General features: G+C 40.4%; 2 protein-coding genes across 4 annotated transcripts in view; both read left to right on the top strand.

The window, feature by feature from the left end:
* Positions 1 to 7,506, top strand: part of LOC137985002 (cyclic GMP-AMP synthase-like receptor 3) — an 8,383-nt gene extending 877 nt beyond the window's left edge. The window contains exons 2-5 of one of the 2 annotated variants that reach the window (XR_011119225.1): positions 1,227 to 1,295; positions 2,099 to 4,095; positions 6,017 to 6,088; positions 6,541 to 7,506. Coding sequence is in view for 1 of the 2 variants with exons in the window: in XM_068832392.1 (XP_068688493.1) it covers positions 1,264 to 1,295; positions 2,099 to 3,254 (1,188 nt within the window). In the remaining variant the exon portion in view is untranslated. The other variant, XM_068832392.1, reaches the window with a different exon arrangement.
* A 2,285-nt stretch (positions 7,507 to 9,791) lies between these two features.
* LOC137984867 (neuropeptide Y receptor type 6-like) overlaps positions 9,792 to 15,000 on the top strand; it is a 19,627-nt gene continuing 14,418 nt past the window's right edge. The window contains exons 1-2 of one of the 2 annotated variants that reach the window (XM_068832186.1): positions 9,792 to 9,939; positions 14,901 to 15,000. The exon at positions 14,901 to 15,000 is cut by the window's right edge and continues 302 nt beyond it. In XM_068832186.1, coding sequence (XP_068688287.1) covers positions 14,917 to 15,000 — 84 coding nt within the window. In that variant the 5' untranslated portion in view covers positions 9,792 to 9,939; positions 14,901 to 14,916. The remainder of the gene's footprint in view (positions 9,940 to 14,900) is intronic. The other variant, XM_068832187.1, reaches the window with a different exon arrangement.

Below are 15,000 nucleotides of genomic sequence, written 5' to 3' on the forward strand. Positions count from 1 at the left end.
TCAAGGAAATCAGGTGATTTTTCGCAAGCTTCTTTTATCGTCAAAATTATCGGTGTGTTGTCACATATATTTTATATGTTCAGAATCTATTTCGGTTTTTTGCTCAATTATATGCTAGCATATTGTGCGTGATTACACAAAGGTTGCTTTAGACGACATTCAACCGTTGAAATCTCAATCTACAGCCTCATATTGCAGAAAACCGTCAGCCATGAGATTTCCGCAAAAGGGAACGATTACAGAGCAGATCTAGGAGAAATGTTTGAACACAAGTTGTGGTGGAGGACTTTTGAACAGAAAATGCAAATTACTTTTATTCCTTCACACTTGAATAAGTTTTGACAATCATTCAATCCAAACAAATAAGTTCATCTTTTAGTTTACGTTTGCTTGTTGGATTATCGCTTTTTTGTTGAATACTCTGAGGAAAAACTTAAGGTTTTATATGTACAAAATCAGACTCTTATCACAGAAGTTGATTGAGCACATTGCCAAAAAGCCGAACAGAAATAAAACAACCGCCGGCATATGATATAACAGATGCCCTTCGTCCTTGGCTATGCGCATACAATATGCAATGCAAGCTGAATGATCTTAAGACATAATGATAATAATAATAATAATAATAATAATAATAATAATAATAATAATAATAATAATAATAATAATAATAATAATAATGATGATGATTTTGATGATAATGATGAACGGAAAGATACATCCCGATATTTTCCAGCTGATTACTTCGTAAAAAAGCGTTGCCAACCAGGTATGGACTATGATATAAAAGAAAAGCATTTTTCCGCTAAGGTTCCGGCTCACAAGGCAACTTTACACTTGGCAGCAAACATTACCAAGTCACGGCTGCTTTCATTTTTGTTGCTGCGTAATCGCTTAGACTTTCTCAAACGATTCCATGTCACAATAGACCCTTTTACGGTTTCTGACACCATATTGGTTGGGGGGCATTAATTACAGTGAATGTATAATGTATTATGGGATTTTAGCCGAATTCAAACCTCTATATATAACTCCGCTACAAAGCGGCAGATTTCAAAACTTTTTAAATACATGTATTTGACTTATTTTATTCATATCAGACACTCAACGGAAAATTAGATCATTGCACAAGGCCCAACGTCTGAAAATTGGTTTTTAGATATCTCCTCATATTGCTTCAAATTTCGCGGGAATTTGAACTAATTTCGGTCTTTTCTTCTTTCAAGATCTTGCATATCGTGTGTTTGCGTTACAAGAACAAGGATGGGAGCCCATGAATCCACTCTGGACATAAGGTATAGTTTGCTTACACCGTTACCTTGTTAACATCTTTAGATCACCGAAAAAATGAATGTTACTTAACCCATTTACTCTCAAGATCTGAATGTTAATTCTCCTTACTTTGTTGGGCTCACGTGTTCCCGTGAAAGGACTCGATGAATGAAATAATTTATTTTATTTTGTCAATAGCCCATTCGGCTTCTCCTCACGGGCTGTTTACCCGCAGCGGGTCTAATTGTTAACTAGCCACCGACAATGAGGTGAATAGTTGCTGCATCTACTGAAACAGCGAGATAATATAGCACAAAAAGATGATTTGGACTCATTTATTTCTGCAACGATTACAGTATTTTCGGGCGCAAATCCCGCGTGAATTGCTCGGGGAGAACTCGGAGGTGAATAGCTCCTTAGGGATATTCGGAATTTGAGTAGCCAATCACAGCGCCCCTTCAACGCTATCAACTGTTTTAGTACAAAGTACTAAAAGATACTATGTAAAATGTCGATATATATGCAATGTTGACACATTTGAAGGAATAGAAATTTCATGTGGTATTCTGTATCATTCATTCATTCATTCGTTCACTTCGTATGGAACTCACAAGTGACTATCTCCCAATTGGCTTGATGGCTCAGTAGGTAGCAATGGCAGCGCGATCGCAGGGTCATGAATTGGGAGCCCTGTTCAAGCCTGTATTTTTTCAGGCTTTCTTCGCAACTACTCAAGTTACCTCATAACTGCGATCATCTCCAATTCTCATGTAAAAAGCGTATCTCTTGACAGATCTAAAAATCGGCCGCTCCTTTATTTCTATAGGAATGGAGGAGATGAGACTTCCCGTGACGACCCAGTGTTTGATTCACTTAGCACCAGTGTTTCCCAGTTCACCTCCACTGACCGCCTTTATGGTGCTACATCAGCTCCAGAATTGAGAACAAACCCTATACGACCCAAGGAGTTGTTAAAAAACCTGCGTAGGTTTCACCGCGAGAAAGTCCGCCAGTCTTCTACCGATACCCAATGGGCAAAACAACTCGTGTACGAACAAACACAAAAGCTTCTTGCGTACGGCAAGAAGCAGACGGGTATCCTACGGAGTATGGAGTATGTAGGATCGACATACGAACGCCTGGAAAGCACAAGAGGCAACGAATTTCACGTATTTGTGGTTCTAAAGACATTGCCCGGAGACGTGGTGGTGGAAGATGTCGTTCCACATCTGTATTCCACGCTGAAGCTTTGTAAGGAAGACGATGACGTAAGATTAGCCAAACTCACCGATAAACGTGGTTATTTTCGTCCGGAGAAAATGCAAAACTGGCTTGACAAGTTGGCGCAGGATTGGAACGAAAACACGAGAAGTTTTTCAGATGCGGCAAGAGTGCGGACGCAAAAGCATGGGTCAGCGGTAGAGATCTTTGTACGGGATACTAATAGAGGTGGATCAGTGACGGCGGAAATGGTTCCTTGTTTGAAGATCCCAGATGACACCGGAAGTCCACGGTACTACGTGCCCTATGCTTTTCAAGACTACACAAGACCTGAACTTGGAAGTAACGCAGATTTATCTATTTTGTGGTGTAGAACTTTCTCGCTGAAAGAAAGAGATATTGTATCTAGCTTAGATCGGACCAACGGTGGCACGTGTCGGCTCGAATGCCTTAAAATTCTGAAATTCATTTTCAGGTCGGATAGGAAACTTCGTCTTTTCCAATTCTACTTGATCAAAACAGCATTTCTCCACTATAACGCTATGGAGACTGAATGGCGGGCGGATCAGCTTGGAGAGAGATTTCTCGGTATGTTAAGGTACATTCAGGAATGCCTGAAGCGAAAAGATTTACAGCATTATTTTTTGCGCGATGTTAACCTTCTAAAAGGACTCAGTGGATCTTCTATTCGCACCGTTGACGGCCGAATTCAGCAACTGCTAATGGATGAAAGGCAGCTTTTTTCCGCCATCAGTGCTTAATTCCTGATCTCTTTTCAGCAATCATTAAAAATGCACGCACTTGTTATCGTCCTTAGTGTGTCAATGGAAAATATATCCTCGAATCTACTCCAGTGAGCCAGAAACTTGGATTAATCTTCACATTTGGCAGCCTTATTTCCAGGGAATAAAAGAAGATTGATCCTGGAAACAAAGTTATAAATAGACGTAGCTTTTCTTTGAAAGCAGTTTCACATGTTTAAAACACAGGCAGGTGTACTTTCAACCAATCAAGTGGTCTTATGGGTTACTGTTTGATTTAGTGAAGAAACTCTTTGACATATCCACGGAGACTTTGGACTAAAACCATTTACTTAATTTTTTTTCACACATGTAACAGTGGCAACCACTTTTCACAAGAATTTAACATATGTAAGCTTCTATAAGAACTCTTCACCACAGCAAACAAGATTCTGCCCTTCGAAGAGACACCGATCTCGTAAAAGTACCGAAGCATCAGCACACGATTGAACTGAAATAGTGGCGATTGTGTCACTTCCTTCCCAAACAAACTTCTTGTCTAATGACGACTCTTTGTATGACAATTAACCAGTCGAAGCGTGAGCGAAGAAGGATCGTGATTTAAAGGTGGAAAACGTAGCGTTACATTTCGAACGTAGTCAGTAAAATTCGGCATGAGCAGATCGATGCCAGTGGGCCTATCATACACTTCTTTGTCAGTTATATGCAACAAGAACGATTAAATTCGGTGATGATGATGTGGGTCCAGTTCAGAGTCATATAGCAGGTCTCGCTGTGATTGTCTTGATTCGACAGTACAATGACTTGGAAGCAATAGAAGATGCTGAGACAACATTATCAGGTTATGATTACTCCAGTACAAAGTGTGTTGATTAGATGTGACATCGGCGTTGTTCAATGTGACAAAGATACTTGTGGAGTTGATCTCTATCTTTATGAAAATGTTTTATGTGATTTTCAGAAACGAAAATGCCTGGTGATCAAATGGCTGGTATCTAAAATTTAGGATTTTATCTCCTGGCCAAGCACAGGTTGCCCAAGTTCAGGACATGTGCCCATTACGTAATGGCTCCTGCTCAGGATAAGCGGAATGTGGAGAAGTTTTTCTTTTTAATGACTGTTTGATATTGTGAGGGTTGGTTAAATCAAACTACCATGTTCTTCGTGTCTCATTATTTCCTATCTACTTGTTTCTTGTGCAAATTTGACGCGATTTCAACGAATTATCGTTTTTCTCTTCAAACAATAAACTTGGACAGGAGTTCATTACCCGGCGCCTCCATCTTCCATATGTACCCCCTGAGTCAACCCTTTCCTTTATCTTTCTATTTTTAGAGGCACTTCGCAGGGGGGCTTAAGTGGGTGTTTTCACAATAGCCAATCATAAGAGACCTATGGTCAGCCATTTCTTACGTCACATACGTATTTGACGTATGTTAACCGCTGTACGTATGTTCTCGGTCATATACAAAATATAGTAGTTCTAAAAATAGAAAGATACAAGAACGGGTTGACTCAAGGGTACAATACGTCTTCGAGTAACGGGCTCCTGACTTGGGTTACTTGTGGCACAAGTATGCAGCCTTAGGGCGCGTTCGATTGACCCTATTCCAGAATAAGAATACGTGAAGTGATGATTTAAAACGGTATGTCTGGCGTTTTGAAGCAACAAGGCTGATAAAGATATGTCTAAGAAAGCATTGTAGCAAGTGTTTGACAATTTTCATGTGAATCTCCGTAAAAACGAAGGATTTCTAAATTCTATTCCATGCATTTCCTATTCCGGAATACGGTCAATCGAACGCACTCTTAATTTGTAAATGAAGCTTTACTGACAAGTTTAAGAGAAACAACTCTGTATTTATCCGTTATATGTGTAATCAAAATCTAGTATACCGCGAATGCAAATTACATGTTCAGGTACTTCAGTTTTTATTTCAACTAATGAGTAAATAAATTGGGGAAAGTTTTTCATAAACATCCGATGTAATAAGTGTCCGTCTTCATAGTTTCCCGGAAGAGATACTTTGAATTTCTCAGAAGCGACTGATTTCCCCCCGGATTGGGGGGGGGGGGGGGGGAGGGGAGGGGATTCCCATATAAAAAGGGGAGGGATGCTCGTCTGAAATTTTAAATGAATCCCCTAAAGGAGACCAATCTGGGCGTGGCCCAGGCTTTTTGTTTTTTTGACCCCTAAAGTAAATATACACTTTTACATTTCTTCGCGCGCAACCTTAAAGGAGAGCTTCGTTGCTACATATGATCTCGTTTTGCCCAGAAGACCCTAGGTGAGACCAAAATTCGAGATTTGCACCCCTAAGAGAGACGACAAGCATCCCTCCCTTTTTATAGGGGAGTTCCCACCCCCCCCCCCCCCCGGGTGATTTGCGCATTCTTGTTTATTGTTCGTTTGATCAGCTTAGTAATATATAAACTGAGCATCGCGATTACTCAACTTTTTTTCTTCCAGGAATCAGTTCTTGGCTTGACTTTTCATTCTTATTTTATTCCTTACTTCGCCAAAACTTGCAAAAAAAAAAAAAAAAAAAAAAAAGCACGCATCGCGTACATGCGAGTAGAGCTGTTATGTCGCAATGTCGTCCGTGTTTTAATGCTTGACACAATGCTATGCTGCGTATCTGCGTGAATTCAGCTTAAGATTTACGTTTCCTCCTCGTCATTTGGAAGTCTAGTAATCATGGTACAGCGATATTCAGTGTTCATAAACAATTCTTTTGATATTTAAATTTTGCCAACCACAGAACAAAAGAACCTTTCTTTCGCCAGCCAATAGATCTCTGGTTGGCACATCATTGACAATAGGTGACGTAACGGTGAGTATCGCTATTGTTGTGTGTGCATGTTGTTGATTTTCTTTACTTTTTAAAATAAAGAATAGTGCTGTGTCTTAGGTGTCTCTCAATCCATGTAATACCGGTATTACTGTGTGGGTTTGCGAGATGAGCGGAAACAGGGTGGAAGACTTCCTATGCCATTTGGAAAGAACACCCGTCGATGTCTTACTTTATTGGTACCAGAAAATCAAGAGAGTCTCCAATCTGTGGCAGATAGATTTGATGTAACACGATCGAGTGCTAGCCTGCGTAGCAAGCGTTTCCGCGGGTTTTCTCGCCCCATATATTTTTGGCTCGGTCAAAACATCGAAAATTTCTCTTCTGTGTCTCACGGAAACGCTTGCTACGCATGCTAATCGAGTGCCTGTAGTGTTTACAAGCGGGTGTCATGAAGGACGATTGCATTTCATTTGTCCCAACGATTCTTTCAGATTCCTGGCGAGGTAAGGGCGAGAGAGGAGAGCGACAACTTTGAAGAAATGCATGAGAGGTTATTCTGTTGTCGGGTGGAAGCAATCAGCTCTCACATTCTATGGCGCCTTGGAAAAACTGCAAGTTATTTGTGACACGAGTATGCGATTCACGGACGTATTTTGTGGATTTCCAGGGTCGACTCATTCAGTCTGGGAATGTAACTTGGACCACATTGGTGGGAGGCCATTCTATATATGAAAAATCTCTCTCGTTTTGGGGAAAAAAATCTTGTTGCCTGAAACACTACTATCGGTATCTCGGCAAACCAAGCCAGCTGTGCAAGATCACGTATTACTACAACTGGCCCTCTCATTTTACTAAAATTTAAACCCAGGAACGTAACAAAGTATGATAAACCAATGCCTTGGATAAACTGATTTTCGTACACTTTAGCAAATGACCGTATACCAAAAAGTCTCCCTCTTTGTTGTTTTTAACAAGTTGAAATCATCTTCGCGGCTTTTGCAAATGACTTCTGAAAAGCTTGGACCTCCCTTTTGTACCAAACGTTAACCCGCGCGAAGAAAATTAGCGACTTCAGCGAGAAACTTGCTTCAAGTATTGCGTGCAGGCCTTGCAGACACTAAATAAGTCAGAGCAAGTTAATGGGGCGGTGTCCATTGCCAGCAATCCGCGGGGATCTCGGTTTGGTAACGTCGCCAAACCGAACTCAACCTTCGCCGTGTGGTGTTCAAAGTGTCCGAGGATCTTTTCCATCGTTTTACCGTTTCGTTTGGGACACTAACAGCCGCCTGACATCGTTGGCAGGGCTTCGATGATTGAAATGAAAGAGAAACCTTTGCCCTTGAATTCAACGGTGGAATTGTAACCGTGGGAACATTGTATCCAGGAATATTTGACTCCCTTTGGTGTGCTCCTGAGAATTCAGTTTTCAGCTTTGGTATTTTATTATGACCGTTGACAACCGAGGAACTGATAATGGCTCAATTCACGTCGAATCTGGAAAGAAACACACCGGAAGGAAGCAACTCACAATGGTAATAAGGTTAGGTTTTTTAATTTGGGATTTTTTCGCAAAATTATCTTTTCAGGTCGTTTATAGGGATTCCCATACAAATCCTTATATTTTTGTTGGCTGTCCCTCACACTGAGCTTGGCTGCCTGTGCACTCACCCGGAAGATCACATCAAGGGTTCAGACCATTTTCAATAAAGTTATTGTGATTGTTATTAAGCTTTTCTTTACAAAACAAAAAATGCAAGGTGACACACGTTATCACCAACCCGGTGTGGCCAACACATCACGCATGACTGGGTGAAATGGTTGTGCCACCGGCTTGGTGTTAGCGTGTGTCACCTTGCTTTTTTGTTTTGTTTACAGCATTTAAGCAGTGTATAAATACATATGGTAAATAAATAAGCATTTTACTGTACTTGGAATGCTTGTCCCCACGTTTTCTGGTGTTCTACGTCGAGATGGTGGCAAGTCGAAAAGAGGAAGGCCTGACCATGCTCCAGTTGACAATACCGCTGGTTCAGCTGATTTTCGGATCCATACCTACGCGGGGAAATTGACTCAGAGAGCCTTTCCTTGGGTAGGGATTGCGTTGCCCCACGGGTCGGGAATTTGACGTGTCCGCCATCTTGGAACACCGACAGAACCTTGAAATGAGTTATCCTCGACCTTGGTTTTGATGAGAGTTCTCTGGTTTTCCCGATTTAATTTTCTGGACACCATGGGTGAAAGAAAGGTAAGCGAATTCGTGTTCAGGGGTGGATCCATACCGGTTTCCACCGTTTTACGGAAGTCGGTCAGAAAAATGGGATAGGGGACTTTGGAGAGTTAAAATTTAAAAAATTCCCGGGGGAGCATGTCCCCGGACCCCCCTAGAAACTTTTTCGTTGTTTTGGAAACCGGTTATTATTTTTCCTAGACCCACCCCTGGTCTTGTCTTTTTGTAAAGAAGGACCATCACTTTATCAGTCCTTGCTGGAGTGTTCACAAATACGGGAATGTTTCTTTCTACTTTTCTTCGTGATTGCTTTTTTGCATATTTCTACATATTCATGAATTTTCCACTATATCATTGTGCATGCTTGATTGATTCGAAAGCTGGTTAATATTTGCCATGTTGTTTTGCTAAATGTTAGGTTCTTGTTCAGTACCGTGAGAAAGGTTTCGTGTTACATGACAAATTTTAATCAGCTGTTACTGAAAAGGGAATTTGAAATCGACAGTGAAGAACATTGGTGTTCCAAGAATGTGAATCTAACAGTTACTCCAGGGCAGGAATGTGATGTTCTGAAGGTGCCCAGGGGTGGGGGAATTTGACAGTCTGTAGGTGCCCAGGGGTGGGAAATTTGACGCACCCTTGCCGGTAAAACTATGGAGCTTTTCCATTCGACCAGAAGTCTTAGTTAAAAGTGTTGATAATTTCATGTGGAGAGCAGAACAGCATTTTCCGGTTGCCCTCATGAAACCGATCACAACAACGAGAATCGCCCTTAAGACAAAACTTCAATTGCGTCGGGGATTTAATTTGCGCGCGAAGGGGAATGGACTTTCCGGTTGTTCCGGAATTCCGGAATTTTAAGACCACTAAAGACCGCAAGGTATGCGAAATTTCCGAAATTGTTTTCGGAATATTTCCGATCCATTCGATTCCTTACCCGGTTTTTTCGAAATTTTTGTTCGAATGAAAAACGTTCCAATCGTTTTTGGATTCTCTTATTAAGGCACCCTAGCACTAGTCACGTGATTGCCACTATTGGAGTGTTCAAAATAAGTTCAAAATATTTGCCTGTTTGAGGTCACGCACATCATTGATCGATAATTGGAACTCTTTTTTTTTCTGGTGCGCAGCTTAATTTTACATTTCATGCATAATGTTTCAGACAATTTGGATTAGTTTAGTCAATTGTTTTGTGTATGAAAACATTTCTTTAAAACCAGACACTTAAGCAGATACCAAATCGTTGCGTCACATTGTCAACAATGTGGAAGTGAAGCTCACCATGTTAACGGTTCGAATTTCTTTTTTCGGGGTTTTCAGATTTTTATAGTCTCGAAGAAATTTGCAGATCGAATACTATGTTATCTCATTCTGTCTTTGCCTTGTAAATTTCAAGTATCAGAAATGTTCTGCGCGTTTCAAGGTTATTAACAGACCATATGTCTCCACAAGAACGCTAAAGTTCTTCGAATCTGTCAAAACTGTATCACAGATCTTGTCATTTGATCCCCTAAAGCATGTCGCTAATCCATTACTTGTATGCATTGAATATCAACTATCATCAGTCGGACCTAAAACTTGGGTGAGCGGTGAAATTTTCTGCTTTTCTTTTCTTTCGCGCCCTTCCTCGCTAAAGCAAGCACCTTCTGGAAGCAAAAGAATTGTAAGTTTAGCTAAATAACCATTGTTTTGACGCTACTTAAAGATTTGCAAGTTTTGAAATACGCGAGTCTCACAAACCACATAAAGCGCTCGTCCGCTTTGTGTGCTACGCTCGCGTTTTTCAATCCACTTTAACGTAAATTTCGCAAACGGTCACTGTACTAATTTCTTTTATCGTGTCATCTTGTATATCAGCAAGTTAATATGAGAAACTATTCCGGCCTCGCCGTGTGATACTGGAGGTGAATATTTTTTTGTATATTCAACGCAGAGGTGTATATTTTCATAGCCGTTCACACCTCGGACTTTTTCGTGGCGGGGCACTGTGTATTGCCAACAAAATCGCAAGTGGTTTTCTCGTTTATGCCAGCGGTCTTTTAGGCGATATTCCAAAAGTGCTCTGAGCTGGAAAGGTTTGTAAATGTAGCATATGCCGTAACAACGATTTCATTGATAAAGCATGCTTGCGTAAATTGATCAAAACAACTTAAAGGTTGGCAGTTGATTCCCTCCCAGCCTTACAGAGCTGGCAGTACAGTAGTGTGATTTTCAGTTTTTTATGGCCCATAATTCGCTTATGGAACGGTGAATTCGCTCCTTGATCAAGGTTCATTTTCACACGTTGAGTCTCTTCAATTGAATAATTATTGCCCATGAAACAAAATACGACCTGTCAGTTTTTCTCATAGTAGACATCTTGCTGTCTTCTGTTGTCCACTCGGATCAAATTCTTTGCGCGTTCTACGTGCTTTGGTTCTTAAACTATTTATTTCTGCTTACCATTATTTCATTTTCCATCGCGCATCATAATTTCATTGTTTTACGCGGAAAAGAACTTAAATGCGTAAATAACTGCAAACGGATTAATTTTGTGCTATACCTTGTTTCGAAGGTTAGTATCACGAGAGTCGTGGTGAATATTTGCGAAGGAAAGGTTGTGAACTGGGATCAGCCTTTGACAATCTCTATTGCTTACGTTACCGCTGTATTTTTCCGCATTCTAGCACGTAACGTCATAAATGGTCTGTAACAATCCGAATCAGTTTTTGCCCCAGGCGAAACACTTCTATCATCAGAACCTCCTCATAATGATTTGATACTCTATCAAGAGTTCTGTGTTTGGACCTGTCCTTTTTTTATTTACAGCATATGTTTTAGGCATTTTGAAAATATCCTCTATGTTGTGATGTATACACCGACGTTGCTATGAACCTTCTTTCCAGAGAAAAGTCCTGGGACAGATGTTGCAGTGCTATCTAAGCTGTATTAACAAAAATTCAGGGATTCAGGAGACTGAAGAAGTTAAAAAAGTGCTTCATGTTTTTTTCTGGCCGTTTACCATTATCAAAGTCTACGTATTTAAAGACTTAAGAGCATAATGGTTTTATCTGCTAAAAATACAAACATTCTGACAGAAACTAAATATTTGTAATAACCTGACTTTTTGCAATTAGCAAACGAGAGAATTTCAAGTTTAGGCAGCCCAATTGCTGTGAAAATTCACTTTAAACTATTAGAAGCTCAAATTTATCGGCTTAAAGGAGACACGTATCGCGAATCATGAGTCATGTTGTCTGAAAACGAATGTAAAACGAGTCGCTGATTAGCAAGACCATCAAAATATTTTTTTCGATGCCAAAGTGCTATCAAAACGGTGTCTTTCATTTAACTTGTTGACCCCGCGACAGCTTGAAATTTCTTTAATTCAATGTACGTACGTGCCATATCCTCTTTTTGAGAAATTTCAGTCATTTTATCGTTTCCAAAGGAAAACTGACCATGACATTTACAATCCTGTTTTATTTCCTGATATCTCGGATGTCCATTCTTCAAAATTTTATAGTAAAGCTTTATTCAGAGTATCAGAGTATCTCCGCGCTGTTCAGAGTATCAGAGGCGTCTTTTAAAACACTCACTTCATCGCCCTAAAAGCAATAGAAGTGGGCTTGAATTATCCACGACACCTCACTCGGATTGCTTTCATTGGAGAGCCAGGAGTTCATTATAAACCGGCCAACATCGTTCCTTTTCCAGCACCTATCTTCTTTATTTTCTGCCGAGTTGTTTTCGGGTAGCCTTAACAGCAGTTGACTTCCAAGCTGTTTGCTTTATTCGTGCTATTATATAGCTAATAATGATCTCGACAGAAGGCCACCAATAAAATTGCTGGTTTAGTCCAGAAGACTATTTGAACGATCTTGATCTAATGATATCTGCTCGGATGAATATGTCCTTTTCTTATCTTAGCATTTGTCTTAAATTAACGGGATGGTGAAACGAAGGCTCTTTTTGAGTTTTGTTGTTATCAAAGAGTTCTCTCGGAAGTTAGAGGAACAGGTGTGTGGTGAGGTTTGATTTTGACGGATTTGCCTCGCGAGTAAAGAAAATGGCCATTATCTTGAAAGATAGGAGCCTTTGGAAATAGTATTTTTGCATTTTGTTTCATTGGAGCAAAGATATCGAACGAAGTTTTGAAAGACGAATCGTCAACAGAAAATTATGGTCCTATGGGTGACCCGTATTGCCTGGAAGCAGAGCGTTGCCTGTCCAATTTCTTTTTCAAAGTGCAATTTATAAGTTTGATGAACACGAGAAATAGAGCAGAAAGATATGATTGGATGGCACCGTATGATATTTAATTAATATTTTTACAATGTGCAAGATCCTTTCCCCGAATGTTAATTTGTTGACGCTGTTTATCCAGCATTTTCTTTTCTTTCAATTAACTCGCTGGTGGACGAACATCTTGTTTTCGTCCACCAACATGGCGACGATGACGTAACGTACACTGAAACCAGGGGCCCGTTTCCCGAAAGTCCCGAAAACTTTTCGGGCCCGAAAAGTCATTTGTGAAGTTGCCAACCACTTGTTTTGGAAAGCCGATCTTTTAACATGTTTTCAAGGTAACAAAAAGAAAAATAACTGTGAAGTTGACGACCTAAATCCTCTTCGTTCTTGAGATACAAAGGGAATTGTGACACCCGAAAATGGCCCGTAAAGTTTCGGGACTTTTGAGAAACGGGCCCCTGCTATCAGAGTAAAAATATATCTGTGCATTTTCCCTGGTAATCGAAATGGGCCATTACCATTGTGTGAGCTCGTATCCATCTACTAGCGTGGGATGCTTAGCAAATAGATTCCATATAACGTGCGTCTGTTCAGTAATAGACCACGGATGACGTCAAAACGTGGTAAGAACAAAAAATTCAGTGTTTTTTAACGACATTTTGACGTCTAGACACATCTATTTGCTTTTTTATACATTCAATTTTTTTGTGATATCGTCAGCTACGCGTCTGTCCTCTCACAGGTGAGATCGAATCAAAATGCTTGCATTTTCGAGCTTATGACATGAGTGAGACTTGTGCATAGCACTTCAAGTTAGTACAATCCGATGGTTGGTTAAGCCAGGAAAACGTGCGTTTTATTATTCGAACAATCAGAAACAAAATCTGGACCAATCCTTACTAGGGTTGTCCAGGCTTGTTTTCCATTTACAAGAGGAATCGGTTGGTCCAGGTCAGTTGGGTTCGGTGTTTAAATGGCCGCTGTTAACAAAACCTCTCCCACTAAAAGTACTGTGCCATTTGCATTATGGGCCATTTCCTAGCTGTGTTTACAGCTACCTGGCTGTTAATTGGAAACGAGGCAGGAGGTAACCATACGTTTTATGAAATCCTGCTTCTTGTGTGATTAACAACTCCTTCGCATTAGAACTGGATTACATCGTAGATCCGCTCTTAAGAAGTGGTCATCACTGAAAACATCAGCTTTCTTAACTCTTAACTCATTTCACAAATCCGAATATCCGTGCTTCATATCATATATCATAAGTGAGCATGGAGTTTCTCTTCCCTAACTCTGAGCTTCCTTTTCCAGAATCTTCCTTTTTCCAGATCTCCAGAATGCCCTGCCGTTCGCTGTATATTCACTCTTATGAAAAAAAAAATTTGCGCTCCTCAAGGCGATTGCAAACGAGGAAACAATGCTGCTGAAGCAAATGTTTCCCTGTTTGCGGCACAAGGAAACGCTTTAAAAAATGCGGAAGCAAAAATCGTTTGCGGACTGAGGAAACATTTCACTGAGGAAGCAATGTTTCCTCGTTTGTGGGCTCTCTTAAAGTTCCGGGAGACCAGCTGTTAACAAGGGTCAATACCCAGCGTTTTAAGAATATAGTTTTATCAATAAGCTCTTTTTTAAATATAACGTGTCGATTTAATGTTAAAATTGCATTTAACGTTAATATTGGCTCGTTACACATTTAGATTTTTAACTATTATTCTTTGCGAAATGTTTTTAGTAATTTAGCATGTATTTTGCTTAAACAATAAGGGTCCGTACTTTCCTGCCAGCAGAGGTCTCTCTTCTTTTGCGTTCGCTGGACTGAAGAGTACGGGAAAGGAGACTTCTGCCATGAATCGAAACTTGCCGTGTTGATCATGTGCGGCGGTTACTTAGCGACCGAATCCTCACGTGATGCTTCATGTTGTGAAGGCTCACTTAACAACAGCGGAATTACTTTAAAGGCGGTTGGATAACAGTGAGTTTGGACCCATGACAGAGCTCTCTTTTCCCGTACAATGCAAAAAAAAAAAAAGAGGTCCCTGATGGCAAGGAAGGCCCGTACCCATTGTGCAAATTTTTGTTTATTTTGGAAAAAAAATGTGTCGTCATTTCCGTGATACAAGTGCGCACGGTAATTTTTTCCTCACCAAATTGTCAAGCCTTACCAAACTTCAAAGGCGCCGTCTTCCTGCTTTGGAGCAGGACAAATTGTCAGGCGTGAAAACTAGACATATTTTTCAATTTACACGGCATGATCTAAAGAAAACGTTTTTAAGTGCGGCCACGATTACCAAGATTGAAAATTTGGCGGAGACAATTTTTGTTGTTTGGTTGAGCCAAACAAATTTTGTCAGCCTTGTGCGTACTGGCCCTAATGAAGACCAATTTGCCTTTCAGCTAACCGAAGTTTACAATGGCATTGACAACAACAGAACCTCCGCCAACCGAGTCCGCCACTGTCAAAGAAAACCTCTGGACTTTCAACCTTGTTATGTAT

This window comes from Montipora foliosa, chromosome 14, assembly GCF_036669935.1.
Source record: "Montipora foliosa isolate CH-2021 chromosome 14, ASM3666993v2, whole genome shotgun sequence".
NCBI classification, from domain to species: Eukaryota; Metazoa; Cnidaria; class Anthozoa; order Scleractinia; family Acroporidae; genus Montipora; species Montipora foliosa.